The following is a 16,847-nucleotide window of genomic DNA, read 5'->3' as shown; positions in this document are numbered from 1 at the left end:
CTATGAAGTAGACAGCCATGATATCACATATCAATCTCTATTTTTCTCAATTATAAAAAAATGTTTTTCTTGTAGTGCTTTAGATAATTTGGATGACATGATCTCAGTTATTGTATTTACTCACAAAAAATAAAAACATTGTTTGATTTCAGTTAACATTAGCTGCAATTTGTAGATGTAACTGATTTTGAAGAGAAATCCTTTGAACTTCAATTTGCATACATCTCATCCCAGCAAAGAAAATAACAGAAGGCAACAAAATCTCATTGGAAAAATGGTTAGAAAAATGTAATCTGCTTATTAGTGACTGAACAAATAATGACTGAAACAGATTCATAGATTATTTCTAAGCTAATTAATGAGGTGACTTATCTGAACATAGTTTGCAAGATGACGCATTTCTTCTTTGTGCTGCAAGGTCAGAGAAATTGATCTTTATGTTTTTCAATCAAATCCACAATAATCACTGTTCAGTACATGTCCTACAGAATAAGACAAAAGTGTCCTCTGGCCAACAAAACAATTTTGAAATATACATTTGAATTAATTTTATGTTTTATAGCAATAAGAACAGATTATTTGTTTTCCAACCAAAGGCTGTACCCATGGAACCTAATTAATGGGGTAAATACAATTTTAGATGTTTTATGACCACACAACAGAAGCAAATGCATGCACAATTTATTTTTAGGTAGGAGGATAAGATGAAAACAGATAAATATATTACTTTTGTTATTTCTTCATTTTTACTTTTTTATTTGAATTTTCTTTAATGAATCTATTTATTGTTTATTAATGTTTATCTACAAGCACTTTAAGTAAAATAATAATGAACAACATTTATATTTCTTTGGACAAAACAAAAAAAGTGATATAGTTAAAGGCAAAGGTTGAGAAAAATAACATACAAAAATATAAAATACATAAGAAAATAAAGCAGTGCTTTTTTTCCTGGGCACATTATTGCCCTTTGGACTCATTGCAGAAGTTCAATAGATGTCGTTAACCTTCTGAATCTAAGGTCACAGGAGTCTAACAGAGGATCAGTGGGTAATAGGAAACAGAGGCAAAAGGTGATGAAGACAGATTCAGCACAATAATGGTTTCAAGTTCAAAGGAGAAGAAAGTCTTCAAAGAAACAATTTAGACTTTGATGAAGAGTTGAGCGAGCTGCTGAACTTTGTTTAGTGACAGTGATTGAAAACCGACCCATCTTTTATAGAAGTAAGAAGCTTATATTCCACAGCCCTGTAAATAAAAAAAAACAATATATTTTATAGGTAAGGCAACCTTATGTACTGTATATAGCACCTTTTGGCCAAAGGCAACCCAAGGTGCTTGGATTTTCAGTCATATCCACAATAATTTGTGCCTTAAAGGAGCTCAGGGTGGGAGTAGTCTGGCTTATTCCAAATTTTTGGTGCATAAAACTGAAGGCTGCTTGAGCATGTTTTGTTCTGACTCTTGAAACGGTGAGCAGATTTGACTCAGATTATCTTAAGGGTCTTAATGACTACTTATAGTAGCCACATATAACATTCACGGATGTGTGAAAGGACATTAGCATGTGTGATATGTAACTTCTAATATACCAAAGTCAAAGAAAATAGCCAAAGGAAGGACTTGAAAGTTGTAAATTTATAAACCTTGACATTTAATTTTCTGCTAGAGTTAATCTAGGATAGAAATTACTTTTCAATAGCCTTTTTTTTTACTCAACCAGGAGACAGAGCATAAAGCGACAAATTTTACTTTAAATCTTCAAGTAAAGGTGACACAGAGTCATATAGAGCAGCAATTTTACCTTAGTGGAATAAGTGAAGGTAAGAAAAGAAAAGAAGTATAGTCTACATTCAGTGGACAGGGCAAATCTCAGGGGAAGAGCATTACAGAGTTTATATATTATCATATTTTCTGACCTCTTCTAATGCTCAACTTAGAATGAGACTCTTCCTTTCTTAGGTCAGTAAAGATTGAGTATTTTAATTTGAAAATTGCTAGAGTGAGATCAGGTTTGTAAAGGAAATGTTTTATTAAACAGCTCAGTTTAAATGTTTTATGTTTCCTGTATGTCGCAGGAAAACATTTATGTCAATATGTGAACTAGCAACTAAATGTAAACAACTAGTGGTACATTTAGCAATTTTTTTGTGTGTGGTTGGAGACTTTTATGGCAACAATGATCTGCAGTGCCATGCTGTCTTGAGCAAGTATTGAGTTCTGCTGTGAGCCTCTCCCATTTTCTGACAGCCCTGCAGTCAGTTTGACAAAGTTTTCCGTTCAATACAACATTGTCGCCAGTAGTCAGAGCAGAGAGGAGACCCATTCCACTTTGTGCTGACATTGCAAATAAATCACACATTTGCAAAGCTGACTAATGCTATCATCAATGCTCCATAGAGTCGCTGCGTTCACACACTATTCAACTCCCGACTCACCATGTAGCAGGCCATGTGTCTGTCAGAGATGCTGTTATACCCAAGGTGGAGGTGTGACGAAGTTGTAACAAGTTGTTCTGCTGCAACCAAAATTCAATTGCCTAGAGAGCATTCAACGAAAGGAGACAGCAGTGAGTCTGTTTCATCTAGAATATTGCAGAACTAAAACAATTTACACCTCTAAAATTGTACAGAAACATATACAGCTCTAAACAGCATATTTTGACAGTTTAAAAGCAAAATAAATAAATAAATAAATAAAATAAATAAATAAATAAAAAATAAGGGGGTACTTTAATTGTAAAAAATTTTTCCCCCTCCAAAGTAAGGACGTTTTATTTACAAATATTACGTAATACAACAAATGTCTTGTTTAAAATTTTTTTAATATTTACTGAAACTGCTATTCCAAACTTTACACAGCGGATAAATGCGGTTCGGATTCCTGAAAGGCATTTCCATGACAACTTTATTTAGCACTGATCCATTTAGGACACGCTCTTCAAAACCCCCAATTTCACATCGGATTACTGTAATGTGCATGGCGACACCTCGAGCTCAGCGGTTAATTAACACACCTGTTTCGTCTCTGTTTGTAACCTCAAGTCTCTGCAAACACTAGATGGCATGGCAGGCCAAGAAATAGCCGCACACCCAGCAGCCGATTCATGGAGAGAGACTTTGTCCAGTGTTTCAGCAGCACCTCTACTGTTTGTTCCTGGCTTCCCTTTCTGTCGCTGCAGATTGGCTCTTCTATGAGCTCTGTCTCCTGAGAGCAGGACAGGATATTGTCCCCAGACACCGAACCTCAACAGGACATCAAGTTTCTTCTGGAGGACTGCTGAGCTGCTGGAGCTGAGGAGAGGACACCATGCATTACTTCTGGATACACAGCGTTTGGATCCTCTGTGGTGCTTTTCTCTTCACCTTTCAAGGTAAGATGAGCAACTCACTCTTTTAGTGACAAAGACATACGCAGCATGCAGAAACATTCAGGAGTCCTTGTGATTGGATCAACTATTATTAGCTTGTGGGGCATGTAAACGTTTGTTTTGGTTCTGCCGCACACGTATCTAGTTGAGATATAAAGTTGCAGTGTGTTGAATGTGCTCAGCGAGGGTAGAGTAAACACAGCAGGGGATTCAACGGAGCAGATGAGAATAAATAGGATGAAAATTGCAGACGGCAAGGATTTGACTTGAACAGCCTATATAGATGACCTGTTTCTGCTTTGTGTTTTACATGTGAGTTTGTTGTGTTGTCTCGTTGAGAAACTTTTGCTGTCACATTGTTTTTTAAATATTGGCTTAAGAGACGGAAACCAATTTGCATATTCGTTTTCTTACATTTTCTACATAGACTGTTCCATAAATGCACCATATAATTATTTGAATATATGCCACACTATTGAGAACAACCAAACTTAACAACAATCAAAATTAAGTCTGTATAAAAACTCATATAATCTGTCTTGTGAAACAAAATGACTCCATATTCGTTTACACCACCTGACCCCATATTCCTCTGTGTTCACCCAGTGACTGTACTAATAAAGCGGATTTAGTTCATCTCATGAAGTTAACAATTGGATCAATAAACTGGTTTTGTTTGTCACAAGACACAAGTCTGTTAAAAGATGAAGCTTTGTGCAAGCATTATGACTTCATTTTGAAACTGCTGGTGTGTTGCTAATGACCCTGGATGAAGTGATGTACTAGAGGAGAAGAATTAGCTTTTGAGTTTTATAATACTGCAGATGGTTTTTAATTTTTCATTACTCAAGTGAATTATCTTTTTTTCAAAGAATTTAAAGTTTTTATGACGATTTTGCTTACAGTTTTTCCAAACATTTCTCATGAAATAACCAACATGTCCAGTTTATGGATGATCAACAGGTTAGCTTCTTTAAGTCAAACTGTGTAAATAACATTGTACAAGTGTAATAAAATAATATTTTATTATACTTGTCAATTATAGTATTCTAATATATTTTATATACCCAATATTGCCTTGTCTAATAAAAGCAGCACAGTGTCTCCTTGTGCTGGCTGGTCATGTACTTCATTGCTAGTAAAGCATTCCAGTTGATAAGAAGATGAAATCTGCAGCTTGGGTCTGCCACTCTAGGATTCTGTGACTCACTTGAGGTTCCTCCTTCTGAATCCTCTTGATCCTCCACAGAGCAGCAGCTCATCCCTAAAGACATTCAGAGTGTCTTTGTCACAGTGTATGTGTGAGTGTATCACTGCTGGCTCTGTGAGCTGTTTGGGAATGATTACCTCAGACAAAGAGACTGCCCGAATCTGTATTTAATTTCAGGCCATGTTTGCATGATTGACTCTCCCAAGAGTGTTTTCTTTCAAATTTATTGTTAAGTATGCAATGAATGTAGTTATAAAGTTACTGATTGGAAACAATAAGGGTTATATTTTAACTCTAACCCCAATAATAATAAAACTAATAATCTCTGTCAACTTTGTCAATGCAAAAATAACAAAAGCAGATAAAATGAGGAATGTGTTTTTATTAATATGAAAGATATTATTTACAAAGAAACATGCAGTAGTTGTCCAAAAAAAGGGATGCCTTCTGACTTTTGTGTTGTGCTTTTAGTTGTATTTCTTCTGTTGTTAAAATTTTAATTGCAGTCACTGATTCTGTGTTGAAATTATAGGTGCTTTTCACTTGTTCCTGTTGTAGTTCATAGTTCACCATTTTTAGCTTATGCCTTTGAGCCTGAAGCATGCCGTTTAGTAGTTTCTTGCCTTTAGATCGGGGATGCCACTATGTATCGACATACATGATGGCATCCCGTGCTACTTCGTCTGTCATACAAGACACATAAAGTGGTGTTTTAGAAAGAAATCAGAGCAACCCTTGCAGCAACACTCCCTGAAGGAAGCACAGAAAAATAGACCATGTTTTCCTTTAATGAAGGAAATCATTTATTTTCAGAAGAAAATATTCTCAGTTGAAGATTGCATTCTCTCCGTTCTACTCTGCGACACCCCAATGATCATGTCAGGTTGTGAGAGCGGTTGAAAATGACATGTTGCCCATGGGAATAAACTCTCCTTAGGGAAAGTGATGAATAAAACGAACACTTATTGGCTCCTTCAGTTACTGACTGAATCAACAAATGTTTCTTGTGAGCCTAGTTTAGACTTGAAAAACAGTGACCTCTCTTCTTGCAGTTTTTGCAATACCTCCTCAAATTCTCAACCTCGCTTATCTTTTTCCCCCATGTTTGAACCACGTTCAATTAGCAAAGAACTAAATTAATTTATTTTATGAGGTTGTTTCCAGCTTTTGAAAGAAATGGTTTATTATAAAGTATCCTCATGCTCCGTCTTCTGTGAAAGTGCAACATAAATATTCATCCATTTATTGTTTATACCTACTTTGTCTTTGGGACAAAGTAGTCAATTATACTTTGTATAACCTTTACACAGATGAAAGGTTGAGTGTGGACACCCTCAGCAGGTCACCAGTCCATCACAGGGCAACACAAACACACAAAATGCAGCCATGCAAGCAAACGCTCACACTTGGGGAAATTTAGAGTGACCAATTAACCCATGGTGTCAAGTTCACTGGGCTGTGTTGGGAGTTGGTGGGGTTGGGGGTGTTGTTTCCTAGTTGGTCCTCCTCAAGCTTAATCAGCAAAAGTCTGTTAATCTGCCATCATTTGAAGTCACACGTGCCAAAGCAGGGAAACACCTACTACATGCAGGGCAGTGTGTCTTGAGGATCAGGGTTGAGAAACAGTGATTTAGTTGAGCAGGTTCTCTGTGACAGATGCCAGATAATTATCTCAAGTACAGTGGTAACCCGGCTTCTGCTTCATTGGGGTTTTCTACCCATCTCGCGTTGAATACTTGCCTCATTCTTTTGGTCATGTGGGAGAAGTTAGAGTTGAGAAAACCAACTTGTGCATGAGGAAAACGTACAAACTCCATCACATATGTTTTGTTTTCATTTTTAAAAAAATGTTTTTAAAACGGGTAATGGACAGGTAAAGGTTGTATGGTGTCTATCTCTAGCAGTCATTAGGTAAGAGGTTGGGTACACCCTAAGAAAGTCACCAGTTTATCACAGAAAAATACATCTAATTTTTTATATTTTATATATATTTTATATTCAGTAGAAGTACCCAGTACCGACTTATTCCAATAGAATTTGGTAATCAAGCTTTATTCCAGAGAAGTACTTTATGTCTGCAGAAGTCCAGTGTTGTTGATTAGAGACAGGTTTGTTTTTCATTGCTATTGATTGCACAACCAAAGGGAAACTGGTAAGAAAAAACAACCATGTTTATTTCAACATCTCCTGGTTGTTGTGGTGTAGAAAAACAATATATTATTGATATTCACATTGCTGTCTGTCCAAAACAGGAAAGCAGCAGATTTCTCTGTTGCCTGTTTTTGTATTATTCATTTACACATACACACTTATAGCACCAGTTAAAAATGTAAGAACTGAGAGAATTTCTCTAGATTTCAAGTGGAAAAGTACAAACAAAACTCTTTGTCCAAATAATATAAGATTTTCCGTTTTTTTAATCCCATAACATGCTCTAGTGTGTGTGCTCTATTCATTTAAGCCATCAATAGAACTTGAACTCAGACCATGTTTTTTTTTCAGTTGAAAAATTGCTTTCATACTTGACTATTTTTTGGTCAAAAATATTTTGATCAAATATATATGTATATAAACTAAATATGAAGCTCCAGAGTGCAGACATGTGGTGCAAATTTGTCAGAGTGGCTAGAACAATTGGTCCCTTAGAAATCAGACAATTGTCAACCTCTAATAAATCAAAAATGGCCTGTTGGGATGTTTTGGAGCTTTGAATGACATATAGAGAAGTTCTCTTACTGAGTTGTACAGCAACTCAGCAGTACTTGAATATTTTAGATTTTAGTGAATGTTTGACAGTGAATGGTATAACAAAGTATTAAAATTGAAAAGCAATCAATCACACATGTCCAAAATATTCCTGGCAAAGGTTTTACAATAAAATCATAGTTGTCTTTTTGCATACATATGTTATTAAATGTTTGACACCTTTGGGGGGCATTACTGTGGTAATACTAGATTTAATATTACCAAAGATTTAGGTGTAGTAAAGTGAGTGTTTGTTAGCTTCAAACTTCTTGGCATGCCAACTGCTGTGTGGTGCTATTTGCAGCTAACTTCTGCCCCTAACATCTTATTGCAGTGGGCTGAAGGAGGCTTGGGATCTTTCCACAGCCCCATACTCTGTTGAAGACCAGAAGGAGGTTCTGGGAACATGTAGTCGTGTCTATAGGGGATTGTTTATCTATCCGGTAGGGTTTTGGGCCGCCCCCACTCCTGGATTGTTTCAGGCCCTCACCCTGTGCCAGTGATCGGTGCCTCTACCTGTCAGTTCATTCACGATTCTGGGCAGCTGGGGCTTGGTGGATGGGATTTAGGCCTCTGTTGGGGTGATGTGTCCATGGGTCTACAGTTCTCCTCAAGAGGTGTGGTTTTTCCTATGGCTGTATTCCCTGGGCTCCCATGTTTGGGGAACCTTTGGATGTCTCCTAAGTTTTACGCAAAGTTTTATGTACATTTATAACTGAAACACGGCTATTGTATTGTTCTTGTGACTACTTGAATGCAATTTTGATAGTACCTTTATTTTTGGAGGGCAGAGAGCTGTTATATTAAGCTGATCAGGGTTTTAACAAGCAAATTGGAGTTTCTGAATACACAGAATGGATCTTGATCCAATAAGGCTTTTATGATTGCCCCTGAAATTCAGTACAGATCTGACACATTTAATTGGCAGGAATATCCCTGTAGTTCCATAACCAAAGTCTGGAGCTGCATTTTCTCTAAATTTGCTGTAAATCCTTTGAGATTTCGAATCTGACTGATGTTGACAGTATCATAGAGCTTTACCTGAACTGCACAGATGAAAGATAACCCCTCCACCTGCAAAAAAAAAAAAAAAAAAAAAAAAAGACAGAAAAGCAGGAAAAAATTCCCACCAAAAGCAAGTTCAAAGTCTACATTGGTGCTTTACCTCACATAAAAGCTGCCTTTGCTGTTTTGTATTCACCTCCTCTCAGACAGATGTGAACACTTCTATCCGGTGATGCTTTTACACGCTGGTACTTTACAAAAAAATATAGTAATACTGAACGAAGGGCAAAAGAGGCATCCCTGTATTATAGGGAGGGTGACCGACCTACTATGAGAACAAGGTCTCCTTTTTTGATTATGAGGTTCAAATTCAGTATGTGTTCTAACAGCAGTGGCATTACAAGTAGTTGTGATGCTCTGAAAGGTTACCAGAAACTAAGCAAGCATGCTGCCTCTTTTTGTTGCAGCAGTCATTTAAATAAATGCTTTCCAAAAGTTTTCTTCAAATTCTTACCAAAAAGCCAAATTTTGGACGATTATCCTTCTGGTCATAAGAGGTTAATATTGTCCTAAGGAAATATGTAGCTTCAGACTAATCCCACACATTTCACCTAGTACTTTTTTCTGTGATTCCTGCTTCATTAGGTTGTCACATACTTTGAAGCTTTAATGATTCATGATCTGAGAATAATAAAAAAAGTAGGACAAACCTAGGAAGACATGGCCATCCACCTGAAGTGATTTTAAAGAAGCAAGAACAAGGGTTAAAAAAGTTTGGAAGAACAGCAGACATTCACAGCTCATGGGAGACCATATATTGGCAACTACTGTTTTTATAGTAACCGCTGAACTCTGGCCTGTTTTAATGTCAGACTTTATAAAGCCTATTTAAAGGAGTGACTTGAAGAAAGGCATTCTTGAAAAAAGATCCGTAGGAGGTCCTGTTTGTAGTTTCCCACAGTCCATGTAGAAGAGCATAGCAATGTGTGGAAGAAGATGCTCTGGTAGGTTGAGACAGAAATATAACTTTTGGCTGTACTGCAAAAACCCTCTGATCGAACCCTGCACACGAACCTGAACATCCTCACAGTTGGTGGGAGGGCATCTGGTCAGAGTTTGTAGAAACACGGACAAAGCCACAGGGCAAGATCGGGAAAAACTGTCGAAGGTTCCAAAAGATTAGTGTGTAAGTTGACCTTCCAATGGGCCAATAACACAACGTACATTGGTCAGTTAAGGATCCTTCTTTTACTCTTGCTGCATTGCACCTGCTAATCATGGTTTTACACAAGTGTGCTTCCTGCTTCCCTTCTCTTCGGTGTCTCAAACAGTCAGGCTCAGTAACAGTTAATCAGCTACAGTTAAATGATCTGTTACACATCTTCCATCCTGAGCTTCAAACCTGAGCTCCATCATAGCTGTCAGGACACATTTCCTGTCAGAAAGTATATCGTTTATTACCTGATGTCCAACATAATTTATTTTCTGTCATTTCGAGTGTCATAAAAAATGTGTCTCGATGGATAGATTAGGTGTCCTCCAAACCAAATGTTGGCAATTTGAGGCTTACAGATCTTTTTTGTGGAAATGTGCTTCAGAAGGACAAGCCAAATGAGATTTGAAGTATTTTTTTAATATAATTTCAGGTCCATTATTTTACTTCTGTAATTGCTACATTGAATTTCCAATCATAAAATCAGAAAGTACTAATTTCTTACAATAAAGTCTGATTTCACTTAGCTTGGGTTGATTTACACAAAAAGCAGTGCAATCCTTTCCATATCTTTTAAGTTTGCTGGGGATGAAGCAGACACAGACAGTACAAAGCAAGATTAAGAAGGTAGTATTCTTCTTAATGCTACCATACACTTCTAAAATAGTAGGTAAAGAGAGGCCACTTTTTAGCCTCTGAAGGGATTTTACTGAATCTTCTTGTGTTGTGGGAGTGGTGAGCGAGTTTCTAGGATTTTGATTTTATCAAAGCTACTGATCAGCAAAATGTGGAACTCGCTTCCTTTTAAACCTGAACATTAAACATCATTGCGCAGTCCTCAACTCCTCAAGCCGTTTCAGACATACTCATTAGGTTGGCATTGATGAATGTCATGTTCTGCTTTTACTTTAGAGCAGACATTAAGATAAAATGAGAAAATGACAGATAACCAACAGGAACCCTTTAAGTGTTTGACTTGTCCTGAGTGGGTGGAAGAAAAAAAAAAGGGAGTGAACAGCCACATGCTCACCCACTCCATTTATTACATTGGTAATGGTGTTGACTGAAACGTGCATGCTGCTTCGGTCGTTTCTCTTGAATAAGGTTATTAAATCAACTCGAATTAAATGGGTTCTGCACTTATGCTATTTTGCTACATACCAGCAGCAGACATATTGGATTCTGACCAATTCTGCCTTTCTGATAGAGGTTTCTCTAATGGCAGGAAGTTCTTTGAGCAGAGTATTAAGCCCTGACAGATTGAGAAAATTGTACAAAAATGAACTTGATTTTGCATTGGATTTCTTCAGATTGCTAGTACTGAAATGTACTGTAAAAATGATGGATTGAAATTTAAAGATCTTGGTAGAGGAACTGTTCAGACCTGTACAATTGGTCATAATCATTCTTGAATTTTGACAAAAAAGATGTCAAAGGTTTTCTGCATTCTCTGCATCTCCAATAAATGAAATCCAAACATATATATGATATATGTTTTATAGTATTTTAACACACAAAAGTTTATTCTTGAATTACTTTCTCAACATTTGAAGTAGTAAAACATGTTGAGCTAAGATCCAAAAAAAAGAAAAAAAAAAGATACCAGAAAGTAATACCCGAAGAGTGAAAATCAGGTTAGTGGTGGTAGGATAAGAGTTTGCTCCTCTGAGAGAGGAAAGATGGAGGAAAATTAAGATGGAATGATGCTTTTAGGGAAATGAAGAAGCAAGGGGAGATGTGCGTATTCTCTCTGTGTCACATGATACGAGTCTGCTCTCCAGCTTTGGAGGTGTTGGCTCTCATCAGTGTCTTCTATACAGAGATGCAACTCTGGTTCCAGGAAGAAGAAAAACAATCTCTTTGTCGTCATAATGGTTCCAGACTTTAACGATGCACTTCTATTTTGACCCTGGTCATTTCTCATCCTCTCATGCCTTTGGAACCCAAAGATGGAGCAGTTAGTAATATTGTCAGTATTACTTACAGTTCTTGCTGCTTACACTGCAGAAGGAAGTAACTGTAGTAATCAATACCAGTCATTTGTGCTCTTTGTATGGTTCTGATTAATATAGGAAGGGAATTAGAGTTGTTACATATTGGACTTGGTTGAGCTTTAACCTATTGGAAACTATAAGAAATGTAAATGCTTCCTTTTTTTAGCCTGTGATTTCTGATTAAGTTACATCATACTGTGGAGAAAAAAATGTCTGCAAGTATAGTCTAAAGTTCTATTTTAGTTTAGCCAAAGCAGTGAACCACATAATTGATGTGCGACTTGCAATGACTTGTGTCAAACTACAGAGTGTAACTCTTCTGACTTTCTGTCAACAATTGATCTGTCTTGCCGATGTTTTATGAAAAGCCATGTCAATAAATTTTCCATGGATCTTTGCAACTTCTAAAGAAATACATTCAATCTTATCAGTTTCTCTGGTTTGTATTTATCTTACCAAGTCTGTCAGTTTACGTGGACGACCACATTTTTGTTATACAGTTGTGGCATAGTTTTTCTATCTTCTGATAACAGATTGAACAGTATTTAATAAGAAATTGAAATCTTAGCATATTGGTGTTAGAAGTTGTTTTCAGAAATGCAGGTTGGGAAGGAGGTAGTTTAAATGTGAAAAGACATCGGAGTAGATATACAATTGAACAGGTCTGCAGTGATTAAAATAAATGAAATGCAGTATGTGGCGTTCACAGTGTGTGGTTTTTATTTTTATTATTCACTATGAACATTTCCAAACATCAAGGCAGTTTTATCTACATTATCTTTACTTTTCTGCTTCCCTAAATGTTTGCTTATGAAACATAAACAGAGTGTTTTACAATCAAAAACTTACTGCTCCAGCTTTTTAGGTGACTCTCTAAAGCACAACACTGCATGTAGCAAGTCTTTTGTAATATCAGGACAAAGAAAATCACCCACAGCCGAGTCTGCCTACATGTATAGACCGCATTATGAGATGTGCAGCTTTGTGTTTTGCAAAGAGCAGAACAGCTATGGCTAACAAAGGGAGTGATCCAAAAATTTCAAAGCACAAAATCTCTGGGGTTGGCAAACTGCCGGCAGCTGGTCTTTGTTAGTCAGCCATGATGTTTACTATGAACAAAGAGTTCTACACAGTATTAAAACGGCAAGAAAAAATGTAGTTTTTTGGTATGTGGTTACTGGCCTTAAATAAGTCTGCACATTTCTCTAAACTTCAGCTGGGGAGAATCCAAAACTAAATGATCTTGTACAAAACTAAGGAAAAATGCAGCAGAGATATTGTGCTTTATTTTGTAATTTTTTTTTTCTATTGCATGAAACCATATAGTTTTGTTTAACAAGTGACTCTATGAAGAACTATGAATTTAATCCTCAAAACATCAATCTAGCCAGAGTAGCAGGGATCATAACATTTCTATTTTGAAAGTTCAAGACGGATTAAAATAGACAAATGCTTAGAATATTTGTGAACATTACCCAAGAGACCTTATGGAGGAGCTGTGGTACCTTGCATTACATTTATTGTGACTGGCTGGTTAAATACACCAGACTTTTATGTAGCTTCCATTTATGGGTGACCTCATCTGAGACCTGCAGTGTTATGACAAAGGTTCAGTGGTTCATAAGAAAGATGTAATGTTGTGAAGAAATGGAAGGAAAATTGACCTGACACTGCAAAAATCATTTTATATGTGGTGCTACAATGGAAGTCTTGTTTTGGCTATGAATAACTAGAAGTAATTCCTGTGGGTAATTATCTATAAAACTAGTGATTTAGATCAAAATGACCATATAATTATGTCACAGTTTGGTATGACTTATAAAAATTGAGAAATCAAATTTATCTCGTGGAAATTGGACTGTCAATTAGTTTTAGCTAATTCAGATTAAAATATTTCTTCAAATTATTTGCATAGACTTTTCTTCACAGAGGAACACCAGAACTATGTAACAAATAAATAAAACATGAAATGACTAACAATGATCTATTCTAACAGCACTGTCTTCAGTGATCTGTGTTTGCATTTACTATTATATTCTGAAACAAAGTCAAAATTTTGTCCAGGACAGCTTTCTACTATATTATGTTTAAGGAAGTGGGCAAAAGTAAATATTCCTTTACAACTGAAAATAATACAGTATTGATGAGGAACCAATTACTTTTAAAGTTCTAATAGAATTCTATGCTCAGTTGGGACACAGGGGAGTATGATGATCTTGTTGTTAACTTGCTGAAATAAAAGCTTTTTAAAGATGCATGAATAATTCAGATCTCATTTTATGACTTGCTGTATCATTTATGTGCTCTCTATTCCCAAAGTATCTCTACCAACACACTTGTGTTCTTACTATCTTCTGATAACTCTAATATGAGCTCATTAGATGGAAATGAGAAGGAGTCTCCTGTGAGCTTTAAAGCTTCACCAAAAACTCTTCTTGACATATCCACAGGAAGATTTTGCTGCTTTAGAAATCATGATTTGTCTTGTGATAAGACAAAGTGTTACACCCTAATATTCACGTGGAAAGTAATGAAGACAACATAGTCGCTTTGAAAAAAAAATCTCTTCAAATGCAATTAATGTCATGGCATTGTGAGCTGCACAATTTTACTGCAAGTTTCCCCAAGTTAATTTTATGATTTTGTTAGGCTTTTATTAGATGTGAGTAACATAAGGGACAACTTGTATACATACATTTTTATGGTTAAATTGATAGATTTAACTCAATGTGTCTGTAAATCTTCATACTTAGGTGTGCTAACTTCAAAACCTTCCTTACAGAACATTATCAGCTCCATAACGGCTGTAGATCATAATTTCTAGCCAAGTATTGCAAATCCTCTTTTCAAACCAAGCAAGTATGCAGTTTCCCAATGGCAAATGAGCTGTTTGTGGAATACATCCCTAGACTGTATTCAATTTACATTTCCAAACACACAGTAAATAGCAATTAATCATAATCAATTGAAAGTAGTAAAATAAAACTAATTTGTTATACTTGAGAGATTCTAAACCTAAAAATTGAGTGCCATTGTAACGTAGTTATTGTTTGTATTTCCTTTTAATTCATGTGAAGCACTTTGAATTGCCTTGTTGCTGAAAATGTGCTATAGAAATAAAATTACATTACATTACAATAGCATGTCTTATGATTCATATATTTTTGTGTACATCAAGAATAGAACACTTTTTCTGATGTATAGCAGGTTTAGCTACTCAATAGTAACAGTTTCTATAAACAAATATGTGAAGATCTGAACTGTTTAGGACATCAGTTGCAATGAAGACTGTTCAGTGGCAGTCTTAATTGCCACAGAAGTTTTGGCATTGACTCTCCAGTAGCCAGCTAAAATGAATTTGGCCATAGAACTTCTGCACATTACGCACAACCTAACACACGCTGCTTTATACTATTGCAAACTTTTAGAAATCTGAATCCTTCATGGCACAAAGTTTATATTTACTTTTGAGTCAGTTTGGAGGTTTTGGTCTCCCCATCCTAAAGAATGGGGGGAAAAAAAAGCTTTAGCTCTGTAATTTCAGACTGTTCCAGTGGTAGAAACAGCTCACAAACTTTCAAGCACCTTTATTTCCTCAGTTAAATTAAGAAGGTAGTCACTTTAGAGTGACAATGAAAAAGAAGCCAAGCATTTTAGTTACTTCATTGAACTTAATGAGTCAGATATATTTGCAAGGGCATGCAACACAGAGTTGTATAATAGCATGAGGCAACTTTGCATGAGGCGACTAAAGCATTATTCTGTAGCCACATAAAATAAAATAGAACTTTTATAAAAGAGAAAAAAGTTTAACTTACTGTGATGGGGCTTATCAAGATTAATCTATTTTACTTATTTTTTTATGATTGCTTCTTTTTTTTTGCTCTAGTGATCTATATATTCATATTTATGGAACATTTTTTAAGTCCAGGGTGCTTAAGTCCAGTCATTGAGATCCACAAACCTGGAACATTTAGATACATCCCTTCCACACACCTGAATTAAAATATAATCATAAGACAGTGCTCCTAGCACACCTGTACAACTGCTCCATTTGGTTCTGTCACAAGCTTCAGGAAACATCTTGGTTGTCTGCAGCAGAGCAAAAACAGAACATTTCTATCACGAAGGACAAATGCCTTGGAGCCAAACAACATAAAATCTATATGTTTAGAGGTATTCATGTATAAAAATAACTTTTCAGATTTATGGTATTAATGCTTCTAAAGACCTTACAAGTAACATAAACTGACTAAATATTGCTTGTGATTTTTATTATTATTTTTATTTTTGCTACATTAACAATGTGAGTACATGCTTTGTTTAGACTAAATGTGTTTTTTTTTGGTTTTTTTAAAATGGAAATAACAGAAATCTCCCCACACACACATACGTAGACCCATTCTTTGATGGATAAGTCAGATGTTTGTGCTGGTTAATATTTTTTTAAAATCTTTATCTAATAAATCAAAAGGTGTAGTAAAATGTTTGCTGCTTTAAAGGTCAGGATAGCTTTCTGCTTTATTAATGATAGGACTTTGTAATGAAGTAGAAAGTGGCAGCCATTTTTACAATGAAATATAACCTTACAGAGGATTTCTCTATGAGGAACATTATCATCCATAAATTTCTGGAGTTTGCTAAAAGGCACCTGAAGGACTCTCAGACCGTGTGAAATAAAATTCTCTACACTGATAAGACAAAGATTGAACTCCTTGACACAACTGCCAGATCATGAGCAAACATCTGCTACTGTTTTGACAAAACATTTGATCTATAGTCATATTCAATAAAAAAGAATATTGAAAGTTCATTCATTTCAGGAACTCTGTTCACTAGAAACATTTTATTTCGGTTAGTAACACACAGACCTTGCCTCTCAAGACTTTAGTTCTGTTAATGATTTTATGCTTGCAGCTATTGACTATACAACATTTAAGAGGTGAATATTCTGCCCAGTATATTATTTTCAAAAGGTACTTTTATTAAGACAAATTATATGCATGCATTGGAATGCATAGTCTAACTCACTGAATATGAATATGTTTAAAACTGGAGGACTGGTACTATCCTCATTTAGAACCAGTTGTTTCTGCATGTAAATTGTTACAGAACATTGATTAATACAAATATTTCGTCCAACTGGCACAAATTTTTTTAATGAATTTTTTTCATCAAGAAATATTGACATTCTTTTAGTTTTGAAAAAATGAAACGTTGATACAGTGTCGTCCCTGTTAGTGAAGTTGCAAAAATGCATCATTTGAGTCCAAGGACTTCCCAGTGAGTTTGTAGAACTAACACATACTC

The 16,847-nt window shown here is 35.8% G+C and overlaps 1 protein-coding gene across 1 annotated transcript in view; it reads left to right on the top strand.

The window, feature by feature from the left end:
- Positions 1 to 3,306: 3,306 nt before the first annotated feature.
- Positions 3,307 to 16,847, top strand: part of LOC122832292 (limbic system associated membrane protein) — a 719,104-nt gene continuing 705,563 nt past the window's right edge. The window contains exon 1 of the mRNA XM_044118884.1: positions 3,307 to 3,373. Coding sequence (XP_043974819.1) covers positions 3,310 to 3,373 — 64 coding nt within the window. The 5' untranslated portion in view covers positions 3,307 to 3,309. The remainder of the gene's footprint in view (positions 3,374 to 16,847) is intronic.

This window comes from Gambusia affinis, linkage group LG06 (genome assembly GCF_019740435.1).
Source record: "Gambusia affinis linkage group LG06, SWU_Gaff_1.0, whole genome shotgun sequence".
Lineage (NCBI taxonomy): Eukaryota > Metazoa > Chordata > Actinopteri > Cyprinodontiformes > Poeciliidae > Gambusia > Gambusia affinis.
Note: the sequence above shows the minus strand (reverse complement) of the source record. Positions and strands in the feature narration are given on the sequence as shown.